The sequence below is a fragment of the Prunus avium genome, chromosome 1 (genome assembly GCF_965620075.1).
Source record: "Prunus avium chromosome 1, drPruAviu1.hap1.1, whole genome shotgun sequence".
Lineage (NCBI taxonomy): Eukaryota > Viridiplantae > Streptophyta > Magnoliopsida > Rosales > Rosaceae > Prunus > Prunus avium.
The window spans coordinates 54,932,663-54,945,141 of record NC_142284.1 but is presented as its reverse complement, the minus strand read 5'-3'; the positions used below and the strand labels follow the sequence as shown (position 1 = coordinate 54,945,141).

Sequence of the window (12,479 nt, the reverse complement as noted above, 5' to 3'; positions counted from 1 at the left end):
TATCATGTAAACACAACACTTGTACAACAAAAAGCTATTCCAACTTTGCAAGAATCTCAAACGCCAATCTTTTCAGCATCTTTGGATTGCTATAGCACCTACAGACTGACTGACTGACCTGTACAAACTTCTATTGAGCTTTTAAATTCCCTTATAAAGTGGGAACGCATTTTCACTCTATTGTATCCGCAAGCTAATAAATGTAATTTACACTTTCCTCAAGCAGCTTAATCCTTCATACTACAAAACTGGAGCTTGAAAACATAAAATTAATTACAAGCAGACCAACCTCTCCCCCATTTTGATATTTAATCTGGCATTCTCACCTTCATGGGGAGATTGCTGCACCTGACTTTAGGACGCATTCATGTTTCTTCGTCGGACATTCTGTTGGACCAGATAATCTCGATTTCAAGTGTACGGGAAGATCCGTCTTTGTTGCTGTCATGATTTAGGCTGAATAATCCACTGTATACTCCTTCACTCACAACTTTGTCAATTTGGATAGTCACTCTTCCCAGAGTTGTCTGAAAAAAGAAAAACAAACAATCACAAAATGAAAAGAAAAACTCGTGGGACTAAACATAATTAGTGTGGCAATGCCAATTATCAAGGCAGGAAGGGTACTCATCATATATGTTTTAAGGCCTACACTTATGATCACAAAAATTGAACGATTAGCTCATCCTGCTTGTAAATGATTTGCTGATCGAAATAGAAAACTAATTACCTTTCCGAAGGTATTTTTGCTTTTGCAAATGATGTGGAGTTTTTGTCCCTTTGGGGGGACGTCAAATTCCCATGTAAAGCCTTCTTTCCATTCTGGTGAGGTACTGTGGCTCACTACCTAATGACAAACAACATTTTAGTATAATATAAAAGCTGTAAGCATGGACAAGTAATAAGCATCACTACTAATATGTACAGTATGAAACTTCTTTATTAAAGAAGCATATGAAACAAAGTCACTTTGCAGCTTCAACACATGTTGCCAAATCCAGAGGCAAAGTAAACAGTAAATTTATAGTCAAATCCACTATGCTCATCTATATATATACACATATACATATAATCTAGATTCAAAGAAAGAAACAAATAAACTGGTAAATCTTAGCAAGACCAATGTAAGATTAGGGAACTTGCAGGCAGCTAAGTCAAAATTATAGTGCAGATCTAGATGCTGACAAGTCACTGCAGTAGCAACAATGTTTTGAATCATTTCTTTCCAAACACCATCATGCCAATCCCTTGAGAGCCACCCCCAAGGGGTCCCTGGTAATTATCCAATATCCAGTATGTATGGGATTGGGGGTACATGTGGCCCAGGATTGATCAGGTGCTCTAAAGAGGCCAGAATCTGATACCTCATATGAAGTGAGGAAAAGGAGAAAGAAAAGAAAAAGAAACTTTTTCCAGGAGTAAACAATCAATTTCTCATCCCCCTAACTTAAGAGAAGGGGCTATGAAATAGACAGTTTATTTTTGTACATAACTAGTCTATGGAACCATTACCTTGGTTTGTCGAGGAGGACCATTGCCAATTGTCAATCGACAAAAAGCATTTGTGCCTCCCATGGCCTGTTTAAGGTTGTTCCCACGCTTAATTGTGACCGTCAAACAACCTGGTAAGCAATGCAACAGGCTGTCTGCTCTCTCATGGAAACTTGGTGGGCAGGTTTTCATGAGCATTTGTAGGATGGGAATGGCTTCAGCAGCAATCACAGCCTGAGACGTCGCAATATCAATTGGCATGGTTGACCAAGAATGTCTCAACAAGCAAAGGGTGTCCAAGACAACATCCTGAGCCGCTTCACTTCCAGATTTCAGAGCTCCAATCAGATTGGGAATGCAGAGAGTCGTTGCTTCAGAAATATGGAGCTTAGGGAAGTTGATGACTATCATATGTAAGGCTCTCAAGACCTCTTCATTAATAGTTGCAGCAGACCACAACTCTCTCTCTAATGCGGCTGCAAGACAGCAATCATTGGATCCAATAAATCAACAGAACACAATGAAAGAAAGGATAAGAGTATTTGAAACATACACATACACATACACACGCACCGAACTACTCTTCACTACCTTGATGGAAGATTTAAATGACAGCATGAACATGGTTATCAAGACATATGCTACCAACTCATAAATTTGTACAAAGAATGTACATGAGAATGAGCTTAGCTTTAGTCTTTTAGACTATAGGGGAACAAATCAGCATTGAAACCAGAGGACTGCAAATGTGAATTACCTGTCAATGATCTGATGAGCTCATTTGATACATACTCTTGGAGTGTGTGATTAGAAAACAAAAATTTGATAAGTAATGCTGCCTGGCCAGCAATTTCTGTATTGGGAGACAGTAGCAGTTCTTGAATAATCAGTATGCCCCCTGCTTCTGCAACAGCTCGCCTATTTGTTCTGCTATTCATGACAAAGTTCTGCAATGCACAAATTGCCACCATTTTCATCTCTTCTGTTGGCTGATCTTCAAGCAAACTTACCAACGCACGACATGCAGAAACAGAATCACTGGCTCTTGCAAGCCCTTCATGTTGGGAAAGGTCTCCAAGAGCTAGAGCAGCAAGAAGTTTTCCAGACTGTGATCTGGTTTGTGGATCCAACAGATACTGCGATAAGGGTGCTATTGCATACTTGGAAACCTTCATTTGTCGTATCCTGACATTGTTAAATAAAGCTTCAAGTAATCTTCCAGATGCTTCTTCACACTGATGAGATCTTAAAAGGTCCAACAAGGCGTCTATAGCACCACCTTCAGTCATCTGTTCAGCACTTAAATTGTCGCTCCTTTCATGAACAAGTAACGCATTGAGCGCCACCATGATGGTGGTATCCACTGTTGAATGCAGCATCTTAACAAGAACCACCACAGGAACCTTAAAATAGTACTCGGCATTGAAGTGCAGAACATTTGAGAGAACTAAAGCAGCTGATTCCCACAGTGCATGAGGTGGCTGAGGGTCATCTTGAATAATAACCTTCCCAAGCTCAAATATACCTCCAGCATCAGCGACTGCCTTTGGCCAGCTTGTGGAGATATTTTCCAATGCCTTTATCGCTGTCTGCTGCAAGTTTAATATTCCAATTCCTGCAAGCTGAACAAGAGGAACAACTGCATTTTTTGTTGTAATATCTTGCTGAAAATGTTCTTGTGCAAGCAGATGAGATAGCAATTCTGTGCCAAGCTGCTGGATGGCTTGAGATGGGGATTCCAGAAATGAAATAAGAGGCTCGATGACTTGGCTAGGTGTAAGTTTTAGAGTTGCAAGGCTTTGTGGCTTCTCCAAAATATTTACTAGTGCTTGCAGTGCACTGTGCTGTCCCCACAAACTGAAATCTGGACGGAGTAAAACTAGGAAAAGAGGTTCTACTATTTTTGCAGCATCCAAACTTCTTGCAATTGCATTACTATTTGTTAAAATGCGGAACAATTCAGCAATTGAAGAGCATAATGAACTGGGCGCAACAGGTAGTAGCTCAAGACATTTGTCAATAATGCCAACATTGACCATATCCAACTTGCATGGGGTCCGGTCTTTCCCCAACTTTATGAGAGAACAGACGCTAGCCTCAATGAGCTGATTGCTTGTACCAGAAACTAATCCAACAAGGAGATCCACAACATCATAGGCCGTTGCAAGCTCCAGCTGGTGTTCATCATCCAGCAATTTTTCAAAAGCACAAACTCCAGCTTCAACAACTGTACTTGTATCAGAATGCATCAGTGATACAAGGGGCTCAATGCATTCAGAGGCGACTGGATTTCCTCTGACTTCGGAATTATCAAACAGAACACAACAGAGTTGTGCAGCGATTCTCTTCAATTCCAAGGATGAAGCACAAGACAGGATTTTGTACAAACTCTCCAGTGTACTTCCCTCCACATCAGTCAATAAAGATGCTTTAGAAGAATTTCCTGAAGTCAACTTAATTAACGCAACAAGGGCAGCCTCTTGCTCGCTCTCTGATGCAGAGTTAAGCATGTCAACCAATGGATGAACAGATTGCCTCGCTAAATCAGAATCTCTGATGTTCTCAGCGTCAAATAGTTCATGAAGGGCTCTTGCAGCACTATATCTAGCATTTCTTGACCCTAGACGCAGAACAGCTATGAGTTGATTCAATGAACTAGCTGATGCTTCATATCGAATGAGATCAGGATTGCTAAATAATATTCTGAATAATTCAGTTATTGTGGCTTCGGTGGAGTCTTGAGGGCTCAAAGACAGGTATTTTGTCAGAGCATCCAGAGCTCCTGCTTCAGCCATAATTAATTTATTTGTATCACTTCCATCGGCAATACGGGTCAAGAGTTTTACAGAAATTGGAGGGGCACCAGGACGTTCTGGCATTGGTCTCAAGAGATCCACCAGGAGAGGTATAGATTTACGTGCCGTGGATCCAACTCTTACATCTTCAAAATCAAAAAGGCACTCCAAAACAACTTGATCAGGATTTCGCACCAGAGAAAATTCATCTGATAAAGTAACAAGGTTAGGCATGTCGGACTCTATGTAACCAATTAGGGTTATCAATCCAGCAACAGCACCTGAATTAGCAATGGCAAGAATTATTCCCTTACTACCATTAGAAACAAGACTGGCCATTGACTGCGCAGCAAAGAACCTATCAATCACCTCATCCGATCTCAAAAGAAGAGAAAGTAAAGGAATGATGCGCATTGTTGCAGGGGACAGAACAACATTTGCATCTTGGAACAGAACAGCCAGGAGCAGGGCACTAATCCATATACCTTCTGTATCCTCATATTCTGCCTGTTCATAAAGATGACCAATTTAGTAAGATATCAAAATTTTATATTTTATGCGTGCCAAAAAAGCAACTAAAACATGAAACAACAACTACCATGATACAGTCAAAACTATAAATGAGAAACTACAAAGCTCTTCAATAGCTATACTCCAGTGTTACATCTCTCGTCACTAATGTAGCTCCATAAACACTAGCCTTTTGTGCAAGTCCAATAATGTGACATATGAAGATGAAACACTGTGTTATAGGCTAAGTAGGAATGTTCAAAAGTTACTATCAAGTGATACTAGTAGGGTTCCCTACCAAAATAGCAGTTTGTGTGGAAAGCAGCTACAAGTCATTTGAAGGTTATTGAGAGAGCCTGGTAGAACGAGATAAGATAGTTTGTAGTTGCTGTCCTATAAATAAAATTGAAAGGAAACCAAGAGGAAGCGATATACAGAATATATGCCAAAGAGAAGCACCTAATCACAACTAATCAGATTTCAATCCAAATTCATTAGTGCAAGAAAAATACGTCCTAAATATAGTGTTTGTTATAAGGTATTTTAGGCAACCAAACCACCAGAGGAAAAATGCCAGTACTAAATGATAAAGGGGGGAAGGAAGAGGTCAGGGGGGTATGAAAGCATTTCAGGGATCAGACTTTCAGTTATATATAATATTCTTAATGAATGTAAGTAGCACACATAAACATCTTAGCATCTCTCAATAAGGGTATGATTCTCTATGATGAACAGATGGCATCACTCGCATATTAAAATCCACCACGCTCAACAATGATTTATTTCTTCAAAATTATGTAGTATCCATATACCTTGGTCAAACATATAATTCAGCAAAACGAAAGATATAGGTATACAAGTGCTCATCAGAACAACCTATCTAATGGTAAGCATTTATGTGTGTGTGTGTGTGTGTGTGTGTGTGTGTGTGTGCGCAAAACTAATTCTTTTATACCTGTGGATTGGAAGTGTAACCTGCAAGCTTGTCAGAGAGAGCCTCAAGACCACCAGCTTCCATAATGGTGAGTTTGCTCTTTGCATGAAAGGCACCAATTATGCATAGCAACCACAAGGCAACAGTACCCCCCAAGACAATGGCTGGATCAGGGACATCAAACACATCCCCTTCATGGAATGCAGTTCTTTCAACAAAACCTCTAGGAGTTCTGACTTCAATTTCTAAAGCGGAGCAGCTAGAATTTTGCTTCATCATGTCCACTAAAGCATATGTTAACGGTTTTAAATATCCTGCAACATCAAGTACTTCCATTGACTTCTGTTTGTGCTCTTTTGCTGCACAAATGAGTAATGCAGCTCCTCCAACTCTGACTTCTAGGCTCAAAGAGTGCATTATCCTGTTAGCTAGTGAACCAAGGGATCTTGATCTTGCAATCAATAGATCACCAAGCACTACTGGTTGCTCCCCACAAAGCCTAGACAAAATTTCTATTGACTTATCCTGAAGTGGAGGAGGCCCTTCAGCCAGGCATCGGACAAGAGGTTCTAAGCTTGATGGAACTTCAGCAAGGGCAGACCATGGGGGGTAAGTGAAGTTCACACCTTGTTTGGTTCTAGCCAAAAGTGCGACTACTTCTAAAGCATCCGCAGCATCAGTCCCATCCATATCCAATACATTCAAGGAATCAACAAGAGCAAGAATAGCAAAACGACACTGAGCATTTCCTGTGAGCACATCACCTACTGGAAAATGCTTCAGCAATTGATGAAGGGCACGGGATGCATTCTTCTTACCTTCTGAAGTTCCATCTCCCAGTACTCTTATCAAAGCTAAAACAACGTCTTCTGCCAGGGTTTCTGCAGCAATATGCGGATCAGAGAGAAGATTGGCAAGTGCCGCAACTGCAGTTTCAGCAGCATCAATGGAAGAAGTTTTAGCCAGTTTGATGAGGGGCTTGATATCACCTTCTGCAATATAAGACATCTTGCTGCTTGTTTTGGTCTTCAAAGGACGGGAAAGAGCACCCAATGCTCGAGCTGACTGTGTTGCAACAACTTGTGTGGTGCTGGTCAAAAGCTTCATACAAGGATGCACAATCTCATCAGTTGCAAGAATATCACAAATATCTTGTCTTGTGCTGAATAGATCAGCTAGGACCGAAGCAGCATACTCTTGAGTTTCTTCATTTGATGAATTGAGAACCTGTACAAGAGACCTCAGCCCTTTATTAGCTGCTGAACCTTTATGCACAAGATCCTCATGTGATGCCATTATGAGCACATGACCCAACACCCTGATAGTATAGGCCTTTGAGCTTGGAGAGTCACCGAGGAGCAAAGCTAACAACTGATTAATGGTGGCAGAGTCAGCTGTTCGGACAAGCTTTGTTAGTGCCATAGCTGATGCTTCTTGTCCCCTTGATCCACCACTTTTTAAAAGCCATAAAAATGCTGGGATGGCTCCTGCACTTTCCACACATGCACGAATATCTTCACTGTGACAACACAAATTCCACAACACATGAGCAGCATCCTCCTTCGCCTTCTGAGATCCCGTCTCTAACAGCTGCACCAGAGGAGGAATCCCGCCGGCAGCAGTAATAGCCCACTTGCTGTCATCGACTTGGTCCGTTAAGATTGCCAGAAACTGAACAGCATATTCTTGATGCTGCTCACTGGATAATCCCATCAGTGAAATAAGTAACTGAATTCCTTCTCTCTTGCCAATGGAGTCCCAGATTCCAACACCATCGCAACATAAGCTTGTCAAAGAGAGTATTAGATACTCTTGCACATCAGCAGCAGCCATTGTTATGAGTCCAATGAGCACCTTCTTCGCTTGTGCATGATTGAGCCAACTGGAAAGATGGTTGTTGCCATATAGACTAGCCATGGCCTCAAGGACACGCTCTTGAACAAGCTTATTGTCACGAGGCTTTAGCAACATTACAAGAATATCCTCTATCTTTGTTGCATTAACAGATTCCTCATTGGCACCAGATTTATGCCCGAAGACCATCAGCGTGTATGCAAGAGCTCCGATAATATCAGCAACCGGGGAAGTTAGCCGAGGTGACTGTGAAAGTTCTCCAAGATATAATATTAAAGAAGACATCCCACCACAAATATTTGCTAAAGCCCGTGTTGCATGGTCCTGCAGAGCCTGCCCACACTCACCTTGCATGCACTCCTTAGATGGAGCAACTATAGCCCCAATGAGAACTGGAACACCGTCAGCATTCACAATAGCTTTCTTTGCCCCAGTTGACTTTGAAGAAAGCACTTCCAAAGCATCAGCAGCACTAGCACGGACGGATACATCATTTTCCTGACCCACAAGCCGAAGCAAAGCTTTGACAGCTCCAGAATCTATTACTTTGGGGATGCTATCACTGAAAGCCAACATGAGACGGGCCAAAAGGGACGCAGCATTTGACTGGGCAGCAGCATTGTCGGAAGACAGAAGACCCACAATGATATCTACTCCACCAGCCTCAAGCGTTGCTCTCCAGTAGCCATCCTTGTCACCACAAAGATTTCTCAAAGCACCTGTCACAAATCCCTCTACCACTTTGTCTTGCTTGCTCTTTGGATTGAGTTGATTCCATAAGTTTGGCACTACGCCTTCTGTAATAAATATTTTCATGCCAACATGATCATCTGAAAGCCCACCAGAGGAAACTTCATATATAGCTTCCGCTGCAGCCTTCCTAGCCTCAGTTGATTCAGACTTCAAAAGTGAGAGTAACGGGGGGATGCACCCGCCTAGTAGTACTTTAAGACGCAAGTCTTCATCTTTACACAGGGCACTCAGAGTTGCAGCCACATTAACTTTTGCCACAGGGGTGCCACTCCTGAGAATGTTTATGAACAATGGCATTGCCTGGGAATGCGAACCAATAATTGTTCTTGCATCCTTTCTTGCTTTGGCAATACCAAGCAAACGTGCTGTAATAAGTTCTTTTTCAAGTGGTGAAGAAATGCTGGCATGTAGTTGCTCGACAAATTGAGCAACTCTTGCCATTGTACCTTCTTCATCATCCATTGCTGTTCCATCCCTGTGTGTAACATGAACTCATTTGAATATCTTGAAAAGTAATAGTCAACAGTTTAGGAGATAATAATTTTTAATTTTTTAAAATAAAAAATTTAATGAGCCCATTGAAATGGCTTCTCATTGGACTTTTCCAGCTCAATTTTAATATTGGTGTACAAAGATTTACAAAGCACTTAAGTGGCTAATTTATCAGTGAAACATTCATTTTCTGAACTAAGAATACCAGTTTGTCACCACAGTTAAAGAGACCGAGCAAATAGAGCATAGCTAACCTAGAGCGAGAAGTAGAAGGAGATATGGGTTCTCGCGGTTCAGGGGAGGGAGACTTTGACATTTGCACCATACACCACTTTTAGAATTCTCCTTGGCCACCTGAAAATCGGGATAGGCATACAATTTTATCAAATGTGGAACCCCACCACAAATAACCACCTTCCAACTATTCATTTTTAATTGTTCATGGACTGAATCGACCTTAAAACTGAGTGACCTGATTCCTGAAGCTGCATATACTTGACAAAATTTCATCGAAATAAGGAAAATACAAGGAATGGTTTTGAAAACAAAAAACTGAAAACTATATATAAGGTTTGTAGTTTTGTTCTATATACTCTTTGCTCTCTACCTCACCTCTCTTCTCTTCATTCTATCCTCCCTCTCTTTTTATTTGTTCCACTAAAATAAAATAAAATAAAAAAGAGAAAATCATGGCCCTAAGGATTGTTCCCGCATTCTGAAATAAAGGCACTTTTTTTTGTGAAGAAAATAAAGGCACTTTACACGAAAATAACATAGGCAAAAATAGATAATAATGAAACCAATACTGGAGAGATCAACTAAAAATACCTCACCGCCAATGCAAATGCCGAAGAACTCCCCTCCTTCCGATTACTGCAAAACCCAGCAGTTCTGCCTGAGTAGCATCACAACCTCAACTCCTCAGCATCCAGTCCCCAGTTGTCCATCAACACACACACACACCCACTCTCTCTTCACAAACAAGTAAACACTGTTCACAAAAGTACAAATGCTACAGTGCCAGCTCACACAATGCAAAACTCCCTTCCCAGTCCAAATCAAACCCCAACACTCTGCACATCAAACACCGATCAATATTGAACCAAAAAGTCAGATCTTTACGCCTATATATCACAATTAGCAATAATTACCAATTTAATCAAGTAAAATTCAGTACAAACAATGTGACTATTCACAAATTTACACAAACACAAGCAAATAAAAACAAATAAAAACAAATAACAACAACTACGCAGATCAGATCACAGCAGCATCACAGAATCTAGGGCAAGAAAAAACGTCCATTTCCAACTGTCATCAAACTACACAATCATTCAAAAAGAAGAAGAAATTGCATAAACATAAATACCTCGAAATCAATATAATTCAGCGCCCGCCCAAGAACGACCTTAACGAGGGAGAGCCACGGCGAAGAAGGAAGAACCAGACAGAGAGAAAGAGAGAGTGAAGAAATGGAGGGCTGACAGAGTGACAGAGAGAGAGACTCCGAGTCTTTCCGTTTCCTTTCCATGTGTGTGTGCATTTTGTTTGTTTTGTTTTGTTTTTCTTTCTCACTGTCTTTTCCCCAATTATTTTTTCTTTTATTTTGAAAATTCGTTATTTTAATTTATTAATTTTGATGGGGATATTTTTGTTTTTTCAACTGCCATATTGTTGTCATGTAGTGAAATTTAGTTTTAGGTAAATTGTTCGATCCAAGCTGCGTGGCAAAGGGTAAAATGGTAAATGTGAAGGTATGGGTTATATGAGTTATAGTTTTCTTGTACCCACATTCTAAATTACAATAATTATGTTGGTTCTTGGTTTCATTATGCATGTTATTTCGAAAATCATTGAAATATGGACCCTTGATTCAATAATGAGTTAAGATAGTCCTATTTTTAATATCATCACATGTTTAAATTTTACCGATTGAGTTATAAACGAGTGAATTGTAATGTAATCTGTTATATACGACTGATAATAGTAGTTTTTTCGTGTATGTTTACGTTACTCTTTAGCTTTGTTAAACATGTCAATATAATCACATGTACAAATAATTAAAATTTCATTTTATAATGATCGACACAATTAACGTGTTTGATAAGAGGACATTATTCGTGTAAACCAAAGTAGTTGTATAACATATATGTCATCCATTTTAGGGGATAAAAAGTTTTGTTTAAAGCTGCCACTTAATTAACATCTCATCTGCAGCATTCAATTAAAGCTTCATGATTCTTTAATTTAGCAACAACTACACTCAAATCATTACGAATTTTGTGCATGAAGTTCATGACGTGTTCATATGCATTTAAACTGAAATTAAAATGTCAAGTTGGCAACCTAAAGTAAAGGTTTAATTGTTGATTAATAAAGTTTTCCTTTTCTTTTTTCCTACTTTACAACGATTTTATTGCATTTAATAATGTTGTCCAAGTGCCTTAAACCTTCCTTAAGCACGTCAAGATGCAGTGTGGGACAAGCTTATGGCCTCCCAATTTATTTAATCATCCTGGAGATCAGTGAAAAATAAAAATAAAAATAATACACTAATCTGCATGTCTGCCACATTTGTTTAATTTAAATATTTCTGTTTAGATTTAATTATTTATTTACATAAATTGAAGGGGTGACACAGACAAAATCCTGATTTTATGAAATGAATCTTGGTGAAAACAATGTCTATGGTTTAGAAATATATATTATTTGTGTGACATTATATAAATATTAAATATTATATAATGTGGATGTTAAGAAGCCATTTGGTCAAGCATTAGGTGAACCCAAGAAGAATACAATCTTGAACAACCAATCCATGAGCTATCAATCAATAACACTTGATTCTTTTTTTCCAATCAAAAAAATATTTTAAAAATATATATATAGAGCACATATACAAATATAAATATACCTCTTCAATATTTTAGATCGACATTTTGAACATGTAACATGTCACATTCTAATAAAATTATTTTCTCATAATTCAAAGTGTTATTACAATTTACATTTGAGTAACTCTTCATTGTGATTGTAATACAAAGATGCGGTGTAATCAATTCATCCAAATCATAATAAGCGTAATTTTTCGTTTGAACTCATACTTTCTTGTCAATTACAGTTTGATATGTGTGCGTAAACAAAATTCATTTTGTGTTTTTGATAAATTATTAATACATATGTGTCAAACTATAATTTACAAGAATTAGGAATGTCTCATTCCATAAAAAGAGACAAACAATATTCTTCTCGTCGTAGCGTTACGGTCATGCACAAAAATTTATCCTTCATCGCATGGCTTGCATGAGTGGACTGGTAGATCAATCCGGAACATAAGACATAACAGACATGCTTTGCAAGAGAATGGTTTTAATTTACAGGGAAGGTTAATCTGATAGAACAAATATTACAATGATGATGTGGTTTGTTGGAAGGCAGACGACCACAGATCTTCGAATTAATATCCTATTATTATTATTATTAATTTGCAGGGTATATAAATAAAAGGGAAGGAGTGTTTTTTTTTTTAATGTAGTAATTTATTCAATGAAGATCTATTTGCCACCCAAACAATTTGTTTTATTCGCACCCAAATCTTGCATCTCTTGAAACATCATCATCAAACAGTAGTTGTAGATAAATACCAGGCT

At 39.0% G+C, this 12,479-nt stretch overlaps 1 protein-coding gene across 2 annotated transcripts; it reads right to left on the bottom strand.

Annotated features, from left to right (window-relative positions):
• Window positions 1-19: 19 nt before the first annotated feature.
• Window positions 20-10,390, bottom strand: LOC110750573 (CELLULOSE SYNTHASE INTERACTIVE 3). Of its 2 annotated transcripts, none has more exons than XM_021950915.2 (8): window positions 10,199-10,390; window positions 9,658-9,902; window positions 9,084-9,183; window positions 5,752-8,812; window positions 2,249-4,793; window positions 1,513-1,967; window positions 731-847; window positions 20-527 (listed from the first exon to the last, which is right to left on the bottom strand). In XM_021950915.2, exons 3-8 carry the CDS (start codon window positions 9,152-9,154, stop codon window positions 366-368), a joined length of 6,411 nt encoding a protein of 2,136 aa, XP_021806607.1. In that variant the 5' UTR covers window positions 9,155-9,183; window positions 9,658-9,902; window positions 10,199-10,390; the 3' UTR covers window positions 20-365. The 2 variants fall into 2 exon arrangements, with proteins under 2 accessions (XP_021806607.1, XP_021806608.1); XM_021950916.2 differs by having other exon boundaries at window positions 9,663-9,902.
• Between the last annotated feature and the right edge of the window lie 2,089 nt (window positions 10,391-12,479).